The sequence below is a fragment of the Macaca nemestrina genome, chromosome 20, assembly GCF_043159975.1.
Source record: "Macaca nemestrina isolate mMacNem1 chromosome 20, mMacNem.hap1, whole genome shotgun sequence".
In the NCBI taxonomy this organism is placed as follows: Eukaryota; Metazoa; Chordata; class Mammalia; order Primates; family Cercopithecidae; genus Macaca; species Macaca nemestrina.
The window spans coordinates 21,426,334-21,451,375 of NC_092144.1; the positions used below are offsets into that span (position 1 = coordinate 21,426,334).

At 37.9% G+C, this 25,042-nt stretch overlaps 1 protein-coding gene across 1 annotated transcript in view; it reads left to right on the forward strand.

The window, feature by feature from the left end:
- LOC105464255 (zinc finger protein 729-like) overlaps positions 1-23,115 on the forward strand; it is a 424,831-nt gene extending 401,716 nt beyond the window's left edge. Inside the window, 4 exon segments of the mRNA XM_071088044.1 lie at positions 5,126-5,252; positions 6,270-6,365; positions 16,726-20,095; positions 20,097-23,115. Of these exon segments, the coding sequence (XP_070944145.1) occupies positions 5,126-5,252; positions 6,270-6,365; positions 16,726-20,095; positions 20,097-20,448 (3,945 nt within the window). The 3' untranslated portion in view covers positions 20,449-23,115.
- Positions 23,116-25,042: the final 1,927 nt, after the last annotated feature.

Here is a 25,042-nt window from a genome sequence, read left to right on the forward strand (position 1 = left end):
TTTGCATCAATGTTCATCAGGGATATTGGTCTAAAATTCTGTTTTTTTGTTGTGTTTCTGCCAGGCTTTGGTATCAGGATGATGCTGGCCTCATAAAATGAGTTAGGGAGGATTCCCTCTTTTTCTATTGATTGGAATAGTTTTAGAAGGAATGGTACCAGCTCCTCCTTGTACCTCTGGTAGAATTCGGCTGTGAATCCGTCCGGTCCTGGACTTTTTTTGGTTGGTAAGCTATTAATTATTGCCTCAATTTCAGAGCCTGTTATTGGTCTATTCAGAGATTCAGCTTCTTCCTGGTTTAGTCTTGGGAGGGTGTATGTGTCCAGGAATTTATCCATTTCTTGTAGGTTTTTTAGTTAATTTGTGTAGAGGTGTTTATAGTATTCTCTGATGGTAGTTTGTATTTCTGTGGGATCGGTGGAGATATCCCGTTTATCATTTTTTTTTTTTTTTTTTTTTTTTTTTTAGTAGAGACGGGGTTTCACCGTGTTAGCCAGGATAGTCTCGATCTCCTGACCTCGTGATCCGCCCGTCTCGGCCTCCCAAAGTGCTGGGATTACAGGCTTGAGCCACCGCGCCTGGCCCCGTTTATAATTTTTTATTGCATCTATTTGATTCTTCTCTCTTTTCTTCTTTATTAGTCTTGCTAGCAGTCTATCAATTTTGTTGATCTTTTCAAAAAAACAGCTCCTGGATTCTTTTTTTTTTTTTTCTTTTGAAGGGCTTTTTGTGTCTCCATCTCCCTCAGTTCTACTCCGATCTTAGTTATTTCTTGCCTTCTGCTAGCTTTTGAATGTGTTCGCTCTTGCTTCTCTAGTTCTTTTAATTGTGATGTTAGGGTGTCAATTTTAGATCTTTCCTACTTTCTCTTGTGGGCATTTAGTGCTATAAATTTCCCTCTAAACACTGCTTAAAATGTGTCCTAGAGATTCTGGTATATTGTGTCTTTGTTCTCATTGGTTTCAAAGAACATCTTTATATGTGCCTTTATTTCCTTATGTACCCAGTAGTCATTCAGGAGCAGGTTGTTCAGTTTCCATATAGTTGAGTGGTTTAGAGTGAGTTTCTTAAACCTGAGTTCTAGTTTGATTGCACTGTGGTCTGAGAGACAGTTTGTTATAATTTCTGTTCTTGTACATTTGCTGAGGAGTGCTTTACTTCCAACTATGTGGACGTTTTGGAATAAGTGCGATGTGGTGCTGAGAAGAATGCATATTCTGTTGATTTCGGGTGAAGAGTTCTGTAGATGTCTATTAGGTCCACTTGGTGCAGAGCTGAGTTCAATTCCTAGATATCCTTGTTAATTTTCTTTCTTGTTGATCTGTCTAATGTTGACAGTGGGGTGTTAAAGTCTCCCGTTACTATTGTAGGGGAGTCTAAGTCTCTTTGTAGGTATCTTTAAGGACTTGCTTTATGAATCTGGGTGCTCCTGTATTGGGTGCATATGTATTTAGGAAAGTTAGCTCTTCTTATTGAATTGATCCCTTTACCATTATGTAATGGCCTTCTTTGTCTCTTTTGATCTTTGATGGTTTAAAGTCTGTTTTATCAGAGACTAGGATTGCAACCCCTGCTTTTTTTTGTTTTCCATTTGCTTGGTAGATCTTTCTCCATCCCTTTATTTTGAGCCTATGTGTGTCTGTGCACGAGAGATGGGTCTCCTGAATACAGCATACTGATGGGCCTTGACTGTTTATCTAATTTGCCAGTCTGCGTCTTTTAATTGGAGCATGTAGCCTATTTACATTTAAGGTTAATATTGTTATATGTGAATTTGATCCTGTCACTATTATGTTAGCTGGTTATTTTGCTCATTAGTTGATGCAGTTTCTTCCTAGCATCGATGGTCTTTACAATTTGGCATGTTTTTGCAGTGGCTGATACCGGTTGTTCCTTTCCATGTTTAGTGCTTCCTTCAGGAGCTCTTGTAGGGCAGGCCTGGTGGTGACAAAATCTCTCAGCATTTGCTTGTCTGTAAAGGATTTTATTTCTCCTTCACTTTTGAAACTTAGTTTAGCTGGATATGAAATTCTGGGTTGAAACTTCTTTAAGAATGTTGAATATTGGCCCCCACTCTCTTCTGACTTGTAGAGTTTCTGCCGAGAGATCTGCTGTTAGTGTGATGGGCTTCCCTTTGTGGGTATCCCGACCTTTCTCTCTGGCTGCCCTTAATATTTTTTCCTTCATTTCAACTTTGGTGGATCTGACAATCATGTCTTGGAGTTGCTCTTCTCGAGGAATATCTTTGTGGCATTCTCTGTATATCCTGAATTTGAATGTTGGCCTGCTAGGTCAGGGAAGTTCTCCTGGATAATATCCAGCAGAGTTTTCCAACTTTGTTCCATTCTCCCCGTCACCTCTTCAAGGAGACCTACAAACCACTGCTCAACGAAATAAAAGGGGACACAAACAAATGGAAAAACATTACATTCTCATGGATAGGAAGAAGCAATGTCATGAAAATGGCCATACTGCCCAAGGTAATTTATAGATTCAATCCCATCCCCATCAAGCTACCAATGACTTTCTTTACAGAATTGGAAAAAACTACTTTGAAGTTCATATGGAACTAAAAAAGAACCCGCATTGCTAAGTGAATCCTAAGCCAAAAGAACAAAGCTGGAGGCATCATGCTACCTAACTTCAAACTATACTACAAGACTACAGTAACCAAAACAGCATGGTACTGGTACCAAAACAGAGATATAGACCAATGGAACAGAATAGAGCCCTCAGAAATAATACCACACGTCTACAACCATCTGATCTTTGACAAATCTGACAAAAACAAGAAATGGGGAAAGGATTCCCTATTTAATAAATGGTGCTGGGAAAACTGGCTAGCCATATATAGAGAGCTAAAACTGGATCCCTTCCTTACGCCTTATACAAAAATTAATTCAAGATGGATTAAAGACTTAAATGTTAGACCTAATACCATAAAAACCCTAGGCGATACCATTCAGGACATAGGCATGGGCAAGGACTTCATGTCTAAAACACCAAAAGCAATGGCAACAAAAGCCAGAATTGACAAATGGGATCTAATTAAACTAAAGAGCTTCTGCACAGCAAAAGAAACTACCATCAGAGTGAGCAGGCAACCTACAGAATGGGAAAAATTTTTGCAACCTACTCACCAGACAAAGGGTTAGTATCCAGAATCTACACAAAGAACTCAAACACATTTACAAGAAAAAAAAAAAAAACCATCAAAAAGTGGGCAAAGGATATGAACAGACACATCTCGAAAGAAGACATTTATGCAGCCAACAGACACATGAAAAAATGCTCATCATCACTGGCCATCAAAGAAATGCCAATCAAGCCCCAATGAGATACCACCTCACACCAGTTAGAATGGCAATCATTAAAACACCAGGAAACAACAGATGCTGGAGAGAATGTGGAGAAATAGGAACATTTTTACACTGCTGGTGGGACTGTAAACTAGTTCAACCACTGTGGAAGACAGTGTGGCGATTTCTTAAGGATCTAGAACTAGAAATACCATTTGACCCAGCCATCCCTTTACTGGGTGTATACCCAAAGGATTATAAATCATGCTGCTATAAAAACACATGAACACATATGTTTATTGCGGCACTATTCACAATAGCAAAGACTTGGAACCAACCCACATGTCCATCAATGATAGACTGGATTAAGAAAATGTGGCACATATACACCATGGAATACTATGCAGCCATAACAAAGGATGAGTTCATGTCCTTTGTAGAGACATGGATGAAGCTGGAAACCATTATTCTCAGCAAACTATCGCAAGGACAAAAAACCCAAACACCTCATGTTCTCACTCATAGGTGGGAATTGAACAATGAGAACACTTGGACACTAGAAGGGGATCATCACACACTGGGGCCTGTTGTGGAGTGGGGGGAGGGGGGAGAGATAGCATTAGGAGATACACCTAATGTAAATGACGAGTTAATGAGTGCAGCACACCAACATGGCACATGTATACATATGTAACAAACCTGCACGTTGTGCACATGTACCCTAGAACTTAAAGTATTATATAAATAAATAAATAAAATAAATTTGTCCTAGTGCAGTTGATGTTAATGATTCACTTGGTTGAAAGCTCTCCGACAGTTTTCACTATAAATTAGTTTTCTCTTCATTATTAAGTATCTTTTTTTGTTGTCGTTTGAGACAGAGTCTCACTCTGTCCCCCAGGCTGGAGTGCAGTGGCGCGATCTCAGCTCACTGCAGCCTCCGCCTCCTGAGTTCAAGCGATTCTCCTGCCTCGGCCTCTGGAATAGCTGAGACGACACGTGTGCACCACCATGGCTGGCTGATTTTTGTACTATTGGTAGAGATGGGGTTTCACCATGTTGGCCTGGCTGGTCTTGAACTCCTGGCCTCGTGATCCTCCCACCTCAGCCTCCCAAAGTGCTGGGATTACAGGAATGAGCTACTATGCCCAGCCTTTTAAGTATCTTTATGCAGCTGATGTGCACCAGTGATCACATTTAATCTGGCACCTGCCTTTCTTAGATTTTCTTTGCATGTATCTATCTTTGGAAAATGAGGTCTCTCATCTTTGTTTACAGGCCAGAAAAACTGGGAAAAACAGGCTCCTCTACTTGGTGAATGTTTGAGAAAAGATTCTTTTTTGGGCCAAAAACAGGCATTACTGGTGAACTTGTCAGAAATTCGGAAACTCAGACTTTATTCTAGATCTTATGAAACAAATATGCATAACAAGATCTCCAGTTAATTGTACACATTAAAATTTGAGAGGTGTCTTCTAACTCAGCATGTCTTTTTGATCTGAAAAATATACAAGACTTCTGTATCATGTAAATATAGCACTAAAAAATATACATGTTTGTTATCATGCCCTTAATTTTATACTTTATTATCCAGAAAAGTATCTTATCTACACTGGTGTTGCGGATCTTATGCATTCTTTTTTCTCAGAATTTGAGAATACATTAGAGAATATTTCTGTGTTGAAAATTATTTTAGTGGATACGTTTGGTCATCCCAATAAGTTAGAACCTGTTCTCTTATTCTATCATTTCATCTTGAGTCAAATGAAAAATTCTGCCCGTGGCCACTTGGGAAATATATGTGTGTGTTTCGTTTTTTTTTTCAGGGACCGTTGACTTTTCAGGATGTGACCATAGAATTCTCTCTGGAGGAGTGGCAATGCCTGGACACGGCTCAGCAGAATTTATATAGAGATGTTATGTTAGAGAACTACAGAAACCTGGTCTTCCTGGGTGAGGATAATTTTAATTAAACAATTCCTATTATATTCTATAGGTTTCATTTCTCTTTTCTGTAGAATGTGTTTTGGTGATTTATGCTCACCATAAATGAGTTTTCTGAAAACAGGGATTTGTAAGTGTAGAAAGAAATTTTTTTTTTTTTTTTTTTTGAGGAGTTTCACTCTTGTTGCCTAGGCTGGAGTGCAGTGGTGCAATCTTGGCTCACTGCAACCTCTGCCTCCCAGGTTCAAGCGATTCTCCTGCCTCAGCCTCCCGAGTAGCTGGGACTACAGGCATGCGCCACCACACCTGGCTAATTTTTTTTTGTATTTGTAGTAGAGACAGGGTTTCACCTTGTTGGCCAGGATGGTCTTGATCTGTTGACATTGTGATCCGCCCGCCTTGGCCTCCCAAAGTGCTGGGATTACAGGTGTGAGCCACCGCACCCGGCCAAGAGGAATTTTTTTTTTTAAATTATTATTATTATACTTTAAGTTCTATGTGCATAACGTGCAGGATTGTTACATATGTATACTTGTGCCATGTTGGTGTGCTGCACCCATCAACTCGTCAGCACCCATCAACTCGTCATTTATATCAGGTATAACTCCCAATGCAATCCCTCCCCCCTCCCCCCTCCCCATGATAGGCCCCGGTGTGTGATGTTCCCCTTCCCGCCAAGAAGAATTTTTTAAAGATGTTTCATTATTATCTGAACATTTCACATTTCTGAGCAGATCTGTATTTTTCACTCTAGATTAGTGAAAATTGTAGTAATTTAGTGGCATAAAATACAGTTGCCCACACCTTAAAATCTCATTGCCACCACCAATTTTTGAGTCAGTAGTACCGGGTAGTAAAGTTAAGGGCCTATACAAATTGAAAATATTTTCTAAATATTTAGAAATGTATGTTATAAATTAGTATTGGGGGATCAATTTACTAGAACATTCTATTACATTCTCTTTAATGAGCACATTATTTGTGGAATATGAGCAATATTTGTGTTATTTATTTTTAATAAAACAGGTATTGCTGTCTCTAAGCTAGACTTGATAGCTTGTCTGAAGCAAGGGAAAGAGCTTTGGAATATGAAGAGACATGAGATGGTAACTAAACCCCCAGGTATGTGAGAGTGAATACAACAAACACCACAGATGAGAGGTCCAGAGGTCAAGGAGAAAGCCAGTTCTCAATATGTGACCTGAGAAGATGTGCTCCAAAGGAAGTAGTTTCTGAGAAGACTGAGATTTCTTAAATTTTACTATCACGTAGAGGCATCTTCTGTCTTATGCTTTAAAGTTCTCTAAGGATTCTATTTTCGTTTTGGTGATCTCTCTTCAAGTTTACAATGAGAGCCAAAGTCGTGTTCATGGCATATAAGGGACTCCACAATCTGACTGCTTTTCCATTGTTATTGGGGACACACAAATATCTGTATAATTTTGAGAAACTATGTTAGAAGAACCTGGCTCTTTTACCTCACACTTGCTCTATCTTTTACCGTGTGATATGTCCAGTTCTTCTTCACCTTCCACTATGATCAAAAGCTTCCTGAGACCCTCACCAGAAACAGATACAGGCACGTACTTCTTGTACAGTCTGCTGAACTGTGAGCCAAATAAACCTTTTTTCTTTATAAATTATCTACTCTCAGATATTTCTCTGTATGCAAAATACTACAATCTATAATGTTATCTACATTTTGTTTTCTTAATCTTTTACATGAATTTTTTATTTATTATTTATTATTGATAATGGGGTCTCAGTGTCTGCAGCTATTATGTTGCTATGTATTTCTTGCTTCACTTTTGTCAATATTTATATATTTTGGAGCCCTTTGTTATACCTACCTGTACATATAAATATAATGGTTATAGATCCCTGGTAAATTGACCCATTTTACTATTATATAATAACATTCTTTTTTTTTTTTTTTTTTTTTTTTTTTTTTTTTTTTTTTGAGACGGAGTCTCGCTGTGTCTCCCAGGCTGGAGTGCAGTGGCATGATCTTGGCTCACTGCAAGCTCCGCCTCCCGGGTTCACGCCATTCTCCCGCCCCAGCCTCCCAAGTAGCTGAGACTACAGGCACCTGCCACCACGCCCAGCTAGTTTTTTGTATTTTTAGTAGAGACGGGGTTTCACCGTGTTAGCCAGGATAGTCTCGGTCTCCTGACCTCGTGATCCACCCGCCTCGGCCTCCCAAAGTGCTGGGATTACAGGCTTGAGCCACCGCGCCCGGCCTATATAATAACATTCTTTGTCTCATACTAGTACTTGACTTAAAGCATATTGTATCTAATATAGTTATGACTACCTCACCCAATTGTGGCTATTTGCATGAAATACAGATTTTTTTCCATTCTGTTACTTACACACTATTTGACTCAGTACTAAAATTGGTCTCTTGTAGGAACATATCATATGCTTTTTTTCTTAAGCCACTCAGGCATCTTCTTTCTTTTTCTTTTAATTAATTAATTAATCAATGAAATAGGGTCTCACTCTGTCAACCAGGCTGGTTTGCAATGGTGTGATAATGGCCGTGAGCTGCAGCCTCAGTCTCTCAAACTCAGATAATCCTCTAGTTTCAACCTTTTAAGTAGCTCGGTTACAGGCACGTGCCATTAAACCCAACTAGTTGTTGTTGTTGTCCCCCCCCCCCTTTTTTCTTCTGTGTTAGAAACAGGGTTTTTGCCTTGTTGCCCAGGCTGGTCTCAAACTCCTGAAATCAGGTAATCAGCCCACCTTGGCCTCCCAAAGTCCTGGAATTACATTTCTTTTTATTAAGTAGTTTAATAAATTTATATTTAAAATGATTTCTTAAAGAAATAAAGTTATGCCGGGCACGGTGACTCATGCCTGTAATCCCAGCACTTTGGGAGACCAAAGCGGGCAGATCACAAGGTCAGGAGTTCAAGACTAGCCTGGCCAACATAGTGATACCCCATCTCTACTAAAAATACAAAAATTAGCCAGGCATTGTGGCATGCTACTCAGGAGGCTGAGGCAGGAGAATCAGTTGAACCCGGAGGCGCAGGTTGTGGTGTGCTGAGATCATGCCCCTGCTTACCAGCCTGGGCAACAGAGTGAGACTCCATTTCAAAAAAAAAAAAAAAAAAGAAAGAAAATTACATACCAGTTTCATTGTTATGTTTTATATGGTTTTTTTAAAACCTGTTTTTTCTCATTTCTTGTTTAACTATTTTTTGTTTAATTCTGTAGTGGCACACTTTGCTTATTTTATTTTGTTTTGCATAGTTTCTATAAAGTTTTTGTAGTTATCTTGAAAAATGGACATTATGTAAAATATCTTAAGATTAAATCAATATGTTTTAATTTCATAACTTCAGTTGAACAAAAAACTATATTTTCTAGTTTGCTATTAATATTATAAATTTTTATAATTTAAATTATAAATTATTTCATATTGTGTATTCAGATTTATGCAGATTTATATTTTGTTTTTATATTCTATAGAAGAATTTTAAGGGTTTTATGTACTATTATTTTAGTAAGAAATTTTATATGTAGCTGTATATTTACCTTTAACAGAAAACTGTATATTTATATGTTTTCTGATGCTATCTATCATTTTATTTTCAATGTAAAAAACTCATTTTAGCATTTCTTTTTTTATATGTGTCTGTATATTTACATTTAATAGAAAGCTATATATATATATATATGGATTTTTGATACTGTCTAGCATCATTTTATTTTCAATATAAAATACTCATTTTAGCATTTCTTTTTTTCTATATATGTCTCTACAATTACATTTAATAGAAAGCTATATATTTATATATGCTTTTTTGATGCTATCTAGCATCATTTTATTTTTCAACATAAAAGACTCATTTTAGCATTTTTCTTGTTATATATGCAGAGTCTCACTATGTTTTTAGGCTGATCTTGAACTCCTGGTCTCAAGTTATCTGACTGCCTTGGCCTCCTAAATGTGAAGGATTATAGGCATGAACCACTGTGCCTGTCCACAATGTAGCATTTTTTGTTTTTTTAAACTGTGCTAGTAGCGATTGATGAACACCCTTAGCGTTCATTTTATTTTAAAATAAAATAATTTCTGATCAAGTATTATGGATTAAAAATATTTTTTCAGCCGGGCGCGGTGGCTCATGCCTCTAATCCCAGCACTTTGGGAGGCCAAGGTGGGTGGATTACCTGAGGCCTGGAGTTTGAGACCAGCCTGGAGTTTGAGACCAGCCTGACCAACATGGAGAAGCCTCATCTCTACTAAAAATACAAAAGTAGCCAGGCATGGTGGTACATGCCTGTAATCCCAGCTACTCAGGAGGCTGATGCAGGAGAATCACTTGAACCTGGGAGGTGGAGGTTGTGGTTAGCCGAGATCCCACCATTGCACTCCAGCCTGGGCAACTCTGTCAAAAAAAAAAAAAAAAGCATATTTCTTTTCTTTTATTACATCAAAATTTGGAAAGCTGTTTTTTTTTTCCTCTTCAAGTAACCTGTGTACTACTTTATTTATTTTTCATAAGTTATTGGGGTACAAGTGGTGTTTAGTTACATGAGTAAGTTCTTTAGTGGTGATTTGTGGGAGTTTTGTGCACCCATCACCCGAGCTGTATACACTGCATCCTATTTGTAGTCTTTTATCCCTCGTTTCCCTCCCACTCTTCCCCGCATGTCCCCAAAGTCCACTGTATCATTCTTACGCCTTTGCATCCTCATAGTTTAGTTCTCACATATCAGTGAGAACATAAGATGTTTGGTTTTCCATTTCTGAGTTACTTCACTTAGAATGATAGTCTCCAGTCTCATCCATGTTTCTGTGAATGCCATTAATTTATTCCATTTTATGGCTGAGTAGTGTTCCATCATATATCTATCTATCTATCTATCTATCTATCTATCTATCTATCTATATATATGTGGTATCACAGTTTCTTTATCTACTCATTGATTAATGGGCAGTGGGCATTTGGGTTGGTTACATGATTTTGCTATTGTGAATTGTGCTGCTATAAACATGTGTGCAAGTATCTTTTTCATATAATGACTTATTTTCCTCTAGGTAGATACCCAGTAGTGGGACTGCTGGGTCAAATGGTAGTATGACTTTTAGTTCTTTAGGAATCTCGCCGGGCGCGGTGGCTCAAGCCTGTAATCCCAGCACTTTGGGAGGCCGAGACGGGCGGATCACGAGGTCAGGAGATCAAGACCATCCTGGCTAACACAGTGAAACCCCGTCTCTACTAAAAATACAAAAAAAATTAGCCGGGCGAGGTGGTGAGCGCCTTTACTCCCAGCTACTCGGGAGACTGAGGCAGGAGAATGGCGTGAACCCGGGAGGCGGGGCTTGCAGTGAGCTGAGATCCAGCCACTGCACTCCAGCCTGGGCAACAGAGCCAGACTCCGTCTCAAAAAAAAAAAAAAAAAAAAAAAAAGGAATCTCCACACTGTTTTCCATAGTGGTTGTACTAATTTACATTCCCACCAGCAGTGTAGAAGTGTTCCCTGATCACCACATCCACACCAACATCTGGTTTTTGATTTTTTTTTTATTATGGCCATTCTTGCAGGAGTAAGGTGGTATCATATTGTGGTTTTGATTTGCATTTCCCTGATCATTAGTGATGTTGAGCATTTTTTCATCTGTAGGTTGTCTCTTCACTCTGCTGTTTCTTTTTTTGTTTTCTTTTTTTTTTTTTTTTTTTTTTTGAGACAGAGTCTCTGTCTGTCGCCCAGGCTGGAGTGCAGTGGCCGGATCTCAGCTCACTGCAAGCTCCGCCTCCCGGATTTACGCCATTCTCCTGCCTCAGCCTCCTGAGTAGCTGGGACTACAGGCGCCCGCCACCTCGCCCAGCTACTTTTTTGTGTTTTTTAGTAGAGATGGGGTTTCACCGTGTTAGCCAGGATGGTCTCGATCTCCTGACCTCGTGATCCGCCCGTCTGGGCCTCCCAAAGTACTGGGATTACAGGCTTGAGCCACTGCGCCCAGCCTACTCTGCTGTTTCTTTTGCCTTGCAAAAGCTCTTTAGTGTAATTAAGTCCCCATTTTGACACTATTCCACAAGATAGAGAACCCTCCCTAATTTATCTTTGTTTTAATTGCATTTGCTTTTGGGTTCTCATTGATTATGAAATCCTTGTCTAAGCCAATGTCTGAAAGGGTTTTTCCAATGTTATCTTCTAGAATTTTTATAGTTTCAGGTCTTAGATTTATGTCCTTAATCCATCTTGAGTTGATTTTTGTATAAAGTAAAAGATGAGGATCTAGTTTTATTCTCCTACATGTGGCTAGCCAATTATCCCAGCACCATTTGTTGAAAAGAGTATCCTTGGCTGGGCGCGGTGGCGCATGCCTGTAATCCCAACACTTTGGGAGGCTAAGGTGGGTGGATCATGAGGTCAGGAGTTCAAGACCAGCCTGACCAAGGTGGTGAAACCCCATCTCTGCTAAAAATGCAAAAATTAGCCAGGTGCAGTGGCGGGTGCCTGAAATCCTAGCTACTCGGGAGGCTGAGGGAGGAGAATTGCTGGAATCTGGGAGACAGGTTGTGGTGAGCTGAGATTGTGCCACTGCACTGTAGCTTGGGCAACAGAGCAAAACTCCGTGTCAGAAAAAAAGAAAAGAGTATCCTTTACCCACTTTATGTTTTTGTTTGCTTTGTCAAAGTTCAGTTGGCTGTGAGTATTTGGGTTTATTTCTGGGTTCTGTATTATTTTCCATTGGTTTATGTGCCTATTTTTATATCAGTACCATGCTATTTTCGTGACTGGGTTTATAGTATAGCTTGAAGTCAGGTAATGTGATTTGTTCAGATTTGTTCTTTTTGCTTAGTCTTGCTTTGGCTATGCAGTCCTTTTTTTTTGTTCCACATGAATTTTAGAATCATTTTTTTCTAATTCTGTGAAGAATGATGATGGTATTTTGATGGAAATTGCATTGAATTTGTAGATTTCTTTTGGCAGTGTGGTCATTTTCACAATATTGATTCTATCCATCCATGGGCATGGGCTGTGTTTCCATTTGTTTGTGTCATCTGTGATTTCTTTTAGCAGTGTTTTGTAGTTTTCCTTGTAGAGGTCTTTTACCTGCTTGGTTAGGTATATTCTTAAGTTTTTGGGTTTTTTTTTTTTTTCACAGCTATTGTAAAAGGGGTTGAGTTCTTGATTTGACTCTCTGCTTGGTCGCTGTTGGTGTATAGAAGAGCTACTGATTTGTATGTATTAATTTTGTATCTGAAGACTTTGCTGAATTATCACTTCTAGGAGCTTTCTTGAAAAGTCTAGGGTTTTCAGAGTAAACAGTCATATCATCAGCAAACAGTGACAGCTTTACTTCCTCTTTACCAATTTTGATGCCCTTTATGTCTTTCTCTTTTCTGCGTGCTCTGGCTAAGACTTCAAGTACTCTGTTGAAGAAGCGTGTCGAGAGTGGATATCCTTGTCTTGTTCCAGTTCTCAGAGGGAATGCTTTCAAATTCTCCTCATTCAGTATTATGTTGGCTCTGGGTTTGTCATAGATGCCTTTTATTTATATATTTATTTTTTGAGATGGAGTCTGCCTCTGTCCCCCAGGCTGGAGTGCAGTGGCCGGATCTCAGCTCACTGCAAGCTCCGTCTCGTGGGTTTACGCCATTCTCCTGCCTCAGCCTCCCGAGTAGCTGGGACTACAGGCGCCACCACCACGCCTAGCTAATTTTTTTTTGTATTTTTAGTAGAGACGGAGTTTCACCGTGTTGGCCAGGATGGTCTCGATCTCCTGACCTCGTGATCCGCCCGTCTCGGCCTCCCAAAGTGCTGGGATTACAGGCTTGAGCCACCACGCCCGGCCCGATGGCTTTTATTACATTGATGTATGTCCCTTGTATGCCAGTTTTGTTAAGAGTTTTAATCATAAAGGGATTTTGTTGAATGCTTTTTCTGCATCTATTGAGATGATCATGTGATTTTTGTTTTTATTTCTTTCTATGTGGTATGTCACATTTATTGACTTGCATTTGTTAAACCATCCCTGCACCACTGGTATTAAACCCATTTGATCATGGATTCTCTTTTTGATATGTTGGATTCAGTTAGCTAGTGTTTTGTTAAGGCTTTTAAAAAGCATCTGTTTTCATCAGGGACATTAGTCTGTGGTTTTCTTTTTTGGTTAATGCCCTTTTCTGGTTTTAGGGTGATGCTGGCTTCACAGAATGAATTAGGAAGGGCTCCCTCTTCCTCTATCTTGTGGAATAGTGTCAATAGCATTGGTGGTACCAATTCTTCTTTGTTTTTCTTTTTTTTTTTTTTTTCTTTTTCTTTTTTTTTTTTTTGAGACAGAGTCTTGCTCTGTCACCCAGGCTGGAGTGCAGTGGCGCGATCTCGACGCACTGCAAGCTCCGCCTCCCGGGTTCTCGCCATTCTCCTGCCTCAGCCTCCCAAGTAGCTGGGACTACAGGCGCCCACCACCACGCCCAGCCAATTTTTTGTATTTTTAGTAGAGACGGGATTTCACTGTGTTAGCCAGGATGGTCTCGATCTCCTGACCTCGTGATCTGCCCGCCTTGGCCTCCCAAAGTGCTGGGATGACAAGCCTGAGCCACCGGGCCCGGCCTTTCCAATTCTTCTTTGAATGTCTGGTAGAATTCTACTAAATTCTGCCTGGTCCTACACTTTTTTTGTTGGTAATTTTTAAATTACCTTTTCAATCTCGCTGTTTGTTATTGGTCTGATCAGGGTATCTAATTCTTCCTGATTTAAGCTGGTTGGGTTGCATTTTTCCAGAAATTTACCCATTTCTTTTAGGTTTTCTAGTTAGTGTACTTAAAGGTGTTCATAGCAGGCTTGAATGACCTTTTGTATTTCCGTGGTGTCAGATGTAGTATCTCCTGTTTCCTGTCTTATCGAGGTTATTTGGATTTTCTTTTTTTCTTGGTTAATCTTGCTAATGGTCTGTCAATTGTATTTATCTTTTTAAGGAGCCAGGTTTTTCTTTTGGTTTTTGTATGTTTATTTCAATTTCATTTCATTCGGCTCTGATTTTATTTTTTTTCTTCTTCTGGGTTTGGGTTTGGTTTGTCCCTGTTTCTCTAGTTCTTTGAAGTGTGAACTTAGTGTGTCAGTTTGTGCTCTTTCAGATGTTTTGATGTAGGCGTTTAGGGCTATGAACTTTCCTCTTAGCATTGCCTTTGCTGTATCCTAGAGGTTTTGATAGGTTGTGTCACTTGTGTTGTTGAGTTTGAAGAATTTTTTAAATTTCCATTTTGATTTCATATTTGACCCCATGATTATTCAGGAGCAGGTTTTTAAATTTACATGTATTTGCATGGTTTTGAAGGTTCCTTTTGGAGTTGAATTCCACTTTTATTCCACTGTAGTCTGAGAGAGTGCTTGATATAATTTCAATTCTCTTAAATTTCTTGTTCATTTTGGGGCCTATCATATGGTCTATTTGGAGAAAGTTTTGTGTGCTGTTGAATAGAATATATATTCTGCAGTTGTTGGATGGAATGTTCTGTATATATTTGTTAAGTCCATTTGATCCAAGGTATAGTATAAATCCATTGTTTATTTGTTGACTTTCAGTCTTGATGACCTGTCTGGTGCTGTTAGTGGAGTATTGAAGTCCTCACTATTATTTTGTTGGTGTCTATCTCATTTATTAGGTCTACTAGTAATTGTTTTATAAATTTGGGAGCTCCAGTGTTAGGTGCATATATGTTTAGGACTGTGATATATTCCTGTTGGACAAGGCCTTTTACCATTGTATAATGTCCCTCTTTGTCTTTTTTTTTTTTTTTTTTTTCTGAGACGGAGTCTCGCTGTGTCTCCCAGGCTGGAGTGCAGTGGCGTGATCTCGGCTCACTGCAAGCTCCGCCTCCCGGGTTCACGCCATTCTCCCGCCTCAGCCTCCCAAGTAGCTGAGACTACAGGCGCCCGCCACCACGCCCGGCTAGTTTTTTGTATTTTTAGTAGAGACGGGGTTTCACCATGTTAGCCAGGATAGTCTCGATCTCCTGACCTTGTGATCCACCCGCCTCGGCCTCCCAAAGTGCTGGGATTATAGGCTTGAGCCACCGTGCCCGGCCCCTCTTTGTCTTTTTTAACTGCGGTTGCTTTAAAGTTTATTTTGTCTTACATAAGAATAGCCCTCATGAACCTCTTGTTTAGTGTGATATTGTGGGGTTCTCTGGCTTAGGTGAATAGCAAGCCATTTTCATGAATTACCTCACGCCATTAGGGGAAGAGGTATTCTCATTTTTTTCAATTTTTTATAGTGGTCTGTGTTCCTGTTTCTCTCATTCAGTGTTATAATTCATTTGAAAATTTTAAAATTAATTAATCTTCATTGTTTTATGGTTGCTTTGTAAAACTTTTATACTTTTTTTGATTGGGCCGTGTTGTCCTAATATTCTATATACATTGTAATCGTTGATTAAAATTTGTACATCAAAAAATCTACCTGTTGCAATCTTCATAATGTAGCCTTGTCCTGGAATAGTCTGAAGCCAGTTGTCTTGGCCAGAGATTCTGGGAGTCTGTCAAACATGTTCTTAGAATGCATCTTGTCTGAAATTGTGTGTGTGTGTTATTTTTTTGTTTGTTTGTTTTGATAAAAAAAGTTATTCATGTTTCTTCTCAGTAGTAATCACTTGCTACATCTATTTTTTTGTGTGTGGTACTATATTCTTTGCTGCTATAACATCTAACTTTGGTCTCAGCAGACTCAAGCTGTCATTTTAAAGTATGCCACCATTTCTTTCAGCACTTTATGTCATGAGAGACAAAAACCAGTGTCTAGAAAGGCCCCTAGAAGCCAGAAATAAATATGTATGTACCACTGTTTTATTTGTCTTTAAAGAGTAAACTAGGAGTTGGCAATTTATTATTATTATTTCTTTCTTTTTTTGAGACAGAGTCTCACTCTGTCACACAGGCTGGAGTGCACTAGCATAATCTCATCTCACTGCGATCTCTACCTCCCAAGTTCAAGTGATTGCCTCAGCCTCCTGAGTAGCTGGGACTACAGACATGTGCCACCACAGCTGGCTAATTTTTGAATTTTTAGTAGAGATGAAGTTTTTCCATTTTGGCCAGGCTGGTCTTGAACTCTTGATCTCAGGTAATCCACTTACCTCGGCCTCCAAAAGTGCTGGAATTACAGGTGTGAGGTGCTATTCCCAGCCATCAGTTTACTTCTAAAGTCCCTGTGTTGTTTTGGGGAGCAGGAAGAGCTGCATTGGGAAACTGTAACAGACTTCTCTTTCCTTCTGTGTGGCTCTTTGCACTGTACTTACTTGGGGTACTCTATACACTTAACTCATTTATAACTTTTCCACAAATGTATTTTGGTTAGTGTGTTTTTGTTACATTTATATGTCTATGAAGAAATTAGAGCCTGTCCTATTTTACTGTGCCATCTTGCTTTTGTGGTTTTTATAATTTTATAGGTTAGATTTGTAAAGTATATTTGAGTCTAGCAAGTGGAATAATTTGTTACTTTTATTTCCTCCAGTTATGCGTTCTCATTTTACACAAGACCTTTGGCCAGATCAGAGCATGAAAGATTGTTTCCAAGAAGTAATACTGAGAACATATACAAGATGTGGACGTAAGAATTTACAATTAAGAAAAGATTGTAAAAGTGCCAATGAGTGTAAGATGCACGAAGAAGGTTATAATAAACTTAACCATTGTAGGACAACTACCCAGAGAAAAATATTTCAGTGTAACAAAGACATGAAAGTCGTTCATAAATATTCAAACTCAAATAGAAATAAGGTTAGACACACTAAAAAGAAAACTTTCAAATGTATAAAATGTAGCAAATCATTTCTCATGCTTTCACACTTAATTCAACATAAGAGAATTCATACTAAAGAGAATATCTACAAATGTGAAGAACGTGGCAAAGCCTTTAAATGGTTCTCAACCTTTATTAAACATAAGATAATTCATACTGCAGACAGACCCTACAAATGTAAGAAATGTGGCAAAGCCTTTAACTTCTCTTCAGCGTTCACTAAACATAAGATAATTCATACTGGAGAGACACACTTCAGATGTGAAGAATGTGGCAAACCTTTTAACCAGTCCTCAAATCTTACTGACCATAAGAGAATTCATACTGGAGAGAAAACCTACAAATGTGAAGAATGTAGCAGAGCTTTTAAGGGGTCCTCAAATTTTAATGAATGTAAGATAATTCATACTGCAGAGAAACCCTACAAATGTGAAGATTGTGGCAAAACTTTTAACCATTTCTCAGCCCTTAGAAAACATGAGAAAATTCATACTGGAGAGAAACCCTACAAATGTGAAGAATGTGGTAAAGCTTTTAAGTGGTCCTCAAAACTTACTATACATATGGTAGTTCATACTGGAGAGAAACCCTGCAAATGTGAAGAATGTGGCAAAGGTTTTAGCCAGTCCTCAACGCTTAAAAAACATAAGATAATTCACACTGGAAAGAAACCCTACAAATGTGATGAATGTGGCAAAGCTTTTAACAGTTCCTCAACCCTTATGAAGCATAAGATAATTCATACTGGGAAGAAACCATACAAATGTGAAGAATGTGGCAAAGCTTTTAGGCAATCCTCACACCTTACTAGACATAAAGCAATTCATACTGGGGAGAAACCCTACAAATGTGAAGAATGTGGCAAAGCTTTTAACCATTTCTCAACCCTTAGAAGACATAAGATAATTCACACTGGAAAGAAACCCTACAAATGTGAAGAATGTGGCAAAGCTTTCAGCCAGTCCTCAACCCTTAGAAAACATGTGATAATTCATACTGGAGAGAAACCCTACAAATGTGAAGAATGTGGTAAAGCTTTTAGGTGGTCATCAAAACTTACTTTACATAAGGTAATTCATACTGCAGAGAAACCTTGCAAATGTGAAGAATGTGGCAAAGCTTTTAAGCATTTCTCAGCCCTTAGAAAACATAAAGTAATTCATACTAGGGAGAAATTGTACAAATGTGAAGAATGTGGCAAAGCTTTTAGCCAGTCCTCAACCCTTATGAAACATAAGATAATTCATACTGGTAGGAAACCATACAAATGTGAAGAATGTGGCAAAGCTTTCAGGCAATCCTCACACCTTACTAGACATAAAGCAATTCATACTGGAGAGAAACCCTACAAATGTGAAGAGTGTGGCAAAGCTTTTAACCATTTCTCAGCCCTTAGAAGACATAAGATAATTCACACTGGAAAGAAACCATACAAATGTGAAGAATGTGGCAAAGCTTTCAGCCAGTCCTCAACCCTTAGAAAACATGTGATAATTCATACTGGAGAGAAACCCTACAAATGTGAAGAATGTGGTAAAGCTTTTAAGTGGTCCTCAAAACTTACTTTACATAAGGTAATTCATACTGGAGAGAAACCCTGCAAATGTGAAGAATGTGGCAAAGCTTTTAAGCATTTCCCAGCCCTCAGAAAACATAAGGTAATTCATACTAGGGAGAAATTGTACAAATGTGAAGAATGTGGCAAAGCTTTTAACAATTTTTCCACCGTTATGAAACATAAGATCATTCATACTGGGGAAAAACCCTACAAATGTGAAGAATGTGGTAAAGCTTTTAAGTGGTTGTCAAAACTTACTGTACATAAGGTAATTCATACTGGAGAGAAACCCTGCAAATGTGAAGAATGTGGCAAAGCTTTTAAGCATTTCTCAGCCCTTAGAAAACATAAGGTAATTCACACTGGAAAGAAACCCTACAAATGTGAAGAATGTGGCAAAGCTTTTAGCCAGTCCTCAACCCTTAGAAAACATGAGATAATTCATAGTGGAGAGAAACCCTACAAATGTGAAGAATGTGGTAAAGCTTTTAAGTGGTTGTCAAAACTTACTTTACATAAGGTAATTCACACTGGAGAGAAACCCTGCAAATGTGAAGAATGTGGCAAAGCTTTTAAGCATTTCTCAGCCCTTAGAAAACATAAGATAATTCATACTGGAAAGAAACCCTACAAATGTGAAGAATGTGGCAAAGCTTTTAACAATTCCTCAACCCTTATGAAACATAAGATAATTCATACTGGGAAGAAACCATACAAATGTGAAGAATGTGGCAAAGCTTTTAAGCAGTCCTCACACCTTACGAGACATAAAGTAATTCATACTGGGGAGAAACCCTACAAATGTGAAGAATGTGGCAAAGATTTTAACAATCCCTCAACTCTTAAGAAACATAAGCTAATTCATACTAGGGAGAAATTGTACAAATGTGAAGAATGTGGCAAAGCTTTTAACAATTTCTCAGCCCTTCTGAAACATAAAATAATTCATACCGGGGAGAAACCCTACAAATGTGAAGAATGTGGTAAAGCTTTTAAGTGGTCCTCAAAACTTACTGAACATAAAGTAATTCATACTGGTGAGAAACCCTGCAAATGTGAAGAATGTGGTAAAGCTTTTAAGCATTTTTCAGCCCTTAGAAAACATAAGATAATTCATACTGGGAAGAAACCATACAAATGTGAAGAATGTGGCAAAGCTTTTAACAATTCCTCAACTCTTATGAAACATAAGATAATTCATACTGGAGAGAAACCCTACAAATGTGAAGAATGTGGCAAAGCTTTTAACAGTTTCTCAACCCTTATGAAACATAAGATAATTCATACTGGGGAGAAACCCTACAAATGTGAAGAATGTGGCAAAGCTTTTAACAATTCCTCAACCCTTATGAAACATAAGATAATTCATACTGGGGAGAAACCCTACAAATGTGAAGAATGTGGCAAAGCTTTTAACAATTTCTCAACCCTTAGGAAACATAAGAGAATTCATACTGGCAAGAAACCCTACAAATGTGATGAATGTGGCAAAGCTTTTAACAATTTCTCAACCCTTACTACACATAATTCATTCTGTAGAGAAACCCTACAAATGTGAAGAATGTGGGAAAGCATTTAACCAGTCGTCACACCTTACTAGACACAAAACAATTCATACTGGAGAGAAACCCTACAAATGTGAAGAATGTGGCAAAGCTTTTATTCAATGCTCATACCTTACTAGACATAAAACAATTCATATTGAAGAGAAATCCTACAAAGGTGAAAGTACCAAAGCTTTTAAGGAATCCTCACCCCTTACTAGACAAAATAATACTGGAGAGAAACCCTACAAATGTGAAGAATGTGGCAAAGCTTTTAACCATCCTTCAACCCTTGCTAAACATAAGCTAATTCATACTAGGGAGAAACCCTAAAAATGTGAATAATGTGGCAGAGCTTTCAACCATTTTACAAACCTTAATACACATAAGATAATTTATACTAGAGAAGACCATGCATGTGTGAAGAATGTGGCAAGCTTTTAACCAGTACTCAAGCCTTACTAGACATAAAACAATTCATACTGGAGAGAAACCCTACAAATGTAATAATGTGGCAAAACTTTTTTTTATACTTTAAGTTCTAGGGTACACGTGCACAACGTGCAGGTTTGTTACAAAGGTATACATGTGCCATGTTGGTTTGCTGCACCCGTCAACTCGTCATTTAAATTAGGTATTTCTCCTAACGCTATCCCTCCCCAGCCCCCCACCCACTGACAGGCCCCAGTGTGTGATATTCCCTGCCTTGTGTCCAAGTGTTCTCATTGTTTAGTTTCCACCTATGAGTGAGAACATGTGGTTTAGTTTTCTGTTTTTATGATAGTTTGCTGAGAATGATGGTTTCCAGCTTCATCCATGTCCGTCCAAAGTACATGAACTTACCCTTTTTTATGGCTACATTGTATTCCATGGTGTATTTGTGGAATGTGGCAAAACTTTTAACCAATCCTCAAACCTTACTAGACAGAAAACCATTCATACTGAAGAGAAACCCATCAAATATGAAGAATGTGGAAAAGCCTTTAACCAGTCCTCACACCTTAAATACACATAATTGATACTGGAGGAAAACCCTACAAATATAATAAATGTGGCATAGCTTCTAACCATTGCTCAGCTCTTACTCAAACTGAGAGAATTCCTAAAGAAAATAAACTCCACAAATGTGAATAATATGGCAAAGCTTTTAACCGGTCCTCAAATCTTACCAAACATAAGATAATTCATACGGAAGAGGAACCCTTCAAATGTGAGGAATGTGGCAAAGCTTTTAGTCAGTCCTCAAATCTTACTGAACATAAGATAATTCATACTAGAGACAAACACTGCAAATGTGAAGAATGGCCAAACTTTTAACCAGTTCTCAAACCTTACTCAATTTATACTGGAGAGGAACGCCACAAATGCAAAGAATTTGGCAAAACTTTTAAGTGTTTCTCAGAACTTACTGAACACAAAATAATTGGTACTAGAGAGATACTTTACAAATGTGAAGGATGTGGCAAAGCTTCTAATGGGTTCTCAAATCTTACTGAATATAAGATAATTTATATTAGAGAGAAACAATACAAATGTGAAGAACGTGGCAAAGCTTTTAACTGGTCCTTAAACCTTACTGAACTTAAGATAATTAATACTAAAGAGAAAACCTATAAATATAAAAAATGTGACAAAGCTTTTAACTGGTTTTCAGACCTTACTGAACATAAGATAGTTTATACTGAAGACAAACTCTATAAATGTGAAGAATGTGACAGTGCTTTTAATCAGTTCTCAAACTTTACTAGACATAAGGAAATTCATACCGGAGAAAAACTCTACAAATGTGAAGAAAGTGGGAACACTTTTAGCCAGTCCTCAACTCTTACTAAACAAGATAATTCAATGGGAGAGAAACCCTACAAATGTGAAATGAATAATGTTATAACCATTCTTCAATTCTTAATAAACAATTTATACTGTAGAGAAACCCTGCAAACGTGAAGAATGTTGCAAAGCTTTTAACTGGTCCTCAAACCTTACTGAACATAAGATAATTCATAATGGAAACTAGCCCTACAAATGTGAAGAACATGGCAAAACCTGCAACCATTTCTCACACTTTTCCACACATAAGATAATTCATACTGAAGAAAAACCCTACAAATGTGAAGAATGTAACAGAGTCTTTAAGTGATCTTCAACTCTTACTAAGCATAAGATAATTCGTACAGAAGATACATTTTATAAATATGAAGAATATGACAAAAGCTTTAAAAACATTTCAACCTTTATTACACGTGAGATAATTTGTGCTGCAGAGAAATTCTACAAATGTGAAGAATGTGGCAAAGTTTTTAATAAGTTATCAAATCATACTAGAGATAAACTACAAATCCAAAAGATATGACAGTGCTCTTGAGAACACCTTAAACTTCTCTAAACATAAACCATAGTGTCAAGAAACCCTAGACGTCAGTAATGTCACAAAGCCTTTAAATGGTAGTCACATTTGATTGCAAGATAATTTATACTGGAGAAAACTCCTTAATGAAGAATGTGGCAAAACATTTAACCAATACACCTTATCACATAGGAAAGCATTTATACTTGAAAAAAAAGTACACCTATAAAGAATGTGGAAAAGCCATTAATATCTGATCACATCTTAACATCACAGTTTATACTTAATAAAAACATTAAAAATGCAATTACTGTCGGAATATCTTTTAGAAAATATATGTCTTAGTATTTCTTTTGAGGACAAACATTACAAATATAAAGAGGGTTGTAGTACTATATATATATATATTTTTTTGCCTTGACAAACTTATTTTTCTTAACTTCGGTGGATACATAGTGTGTATATATATTTCTGACATATATGGCATATTTTTGATACCAGGATAAAATATGTAATGATCACATCAGGGTAAATGAGAGATTCACCATCTTCAACATTTATTCTTTGAATTACAAGCAATCCAAATCTACACTTTTAATTATTTTGAAATGTACATTTAAATTGTGGTTTATTATAAGGTCATTTTTGTGGTCATAATAAAAATCATACAGGAATGTAAATAAAAATGTGTTACATATTTTTCTTTGAACATGTGGCCACTATGCCTGTAAACAGATACATATAGACTTTTAGTTTTGATTTACATATGGTTAAATATACACATATATCACTCTAAAGGTATTTAGGTGCAAGAAAATTATGAAGTAAGTGTGTTTGTGTAATTCTGAGTTTGTACCTATTTTCAGAAAAAAATATTAGAACAAAACAAATTATAATAAAGTGACTAATTTACTAGAAAACCAAAAACCTCAAAAATGTGGAAAGCAAATCTATACTCTCTGGTTTGTATTGAATTCATTATTGTAAAATCTTACATCTTATGGTTAAGAATCTCCCCTTGAAATTTCTTTGGTTTTACTTGGCTGGTACTCGTGCTAGACCCATACTTTTCTTCTTTCTTAGATATATTTTTTGTTTTATAATTTATGAAGTATACATTATGTCATGGATTATAAGAATAATTTTTATGAAGTTTAGTAGTGTACACAAGACGATCTTTAGATGTAATCCCACAATTAGTGTATTAAGTTATATTTTATTTAGTTAGAAGATTGCATTCGTTTCTTTTACTTGGAGAACCCCATAGAAGCTCACTTTTACTTACTTATTGTTCCTCTCCATTTTTAAAATTGTCATAAGTTAATTTATTTATTTACTGAGCAAATTTGTTCAGATAAGTACTAGGGAGGGTTCCATAAGTCAAGAGGATGTTTTTGTGTATAAATGCAGCAAGCAAATACGGCAGTGCTTGCTGTGTAGCAGATGCTTCGTGATAAGCCGTAAGTATTTCTTCTGGAGTTAGTTTGTAACTTTAAGTCAGAATGGAAAATATCAATGGAGAAGAAATTACATTGATTCCTCATGTTGAGAGGACATTTTTATTTCCAGGATGCAAAGCTCACTCTTGCTGAATTTAAAGACATATTCTGCTTCTTTATTTTTTAATTATCTTCAGTTTTGTTTGTCTTACGTTCATTTCAAGGATGTATGTATCACAGCTTTTCTCCTTTTTCTGTGTTACAGCTACAGTTTTCTCACTTGTCTTCCTACCGTGTTATTTTACATGGTACTTTGTAGGTTCTGCTGAGAAACTTGGTGGGTTTTTGGTTTTTTTGAGACAGAGTCTCGCTCTGTCACCCAGGCTGGAGTGCAGTGGCATGATCTCAGCTCACTGCAACCTCTGCCTCCTGGGTTCAAGCAATTTTTCTGCCTCAGCCTCCGAAGTAGCTGGGACTTACAGGCACGCACCACTATGCCCGGCTAACTTTTGTATTTTTAGTGGAGATGGGGTTTCACCGTATTGGCCAGGCTGGTCTCGAACTCCTGAACTTGTAATCTGCCCGCCTCGGCCTCCCAAAGTGCTGGGATTACAGGTATGAGTCACTGCGCCTGGCCAAAAGTTGGTATTTTTAATGTGCTTTAAAAAAATGGTTTTGAGTGGAGAATTTGCTTACCAATATAACTTTGAGATTAGTTAATTAAAGTGAGAGGCATACACTGTCCACATGTGAAAGAATTAAATCAGTTAGCATTGTTTTTCTTTGTTTGTAAAAGAAGAATCTTATTGAATTCTTACATAAAGTGTGGCAAGCATAAAATTTGTTACAAAATATATCTTAGAAATTATAAGAGAGTTGCCGGGCGCGGTGGCTCAAGCTTGTAATCCCAGCGCTTTGGGAGGCCGAGACGGGTGGATCACGAGGTCAGGAGATCGAGACCATCCTGGCTAACACGGTGAAACCCCGTCTCTACTAAAAAATACAAAAAACTAGCCGGGTGAGGTGGCGGGCGCCTGTAGTCCCAGCTACTCGGGAGGCTGAGGCAGGAGAATGGCCTAAACCCAGGAGGGGGAGCTTGCAGTGAGCTCAGATCCGACCACTGCACTCCAGCCTGGGCGGCAGA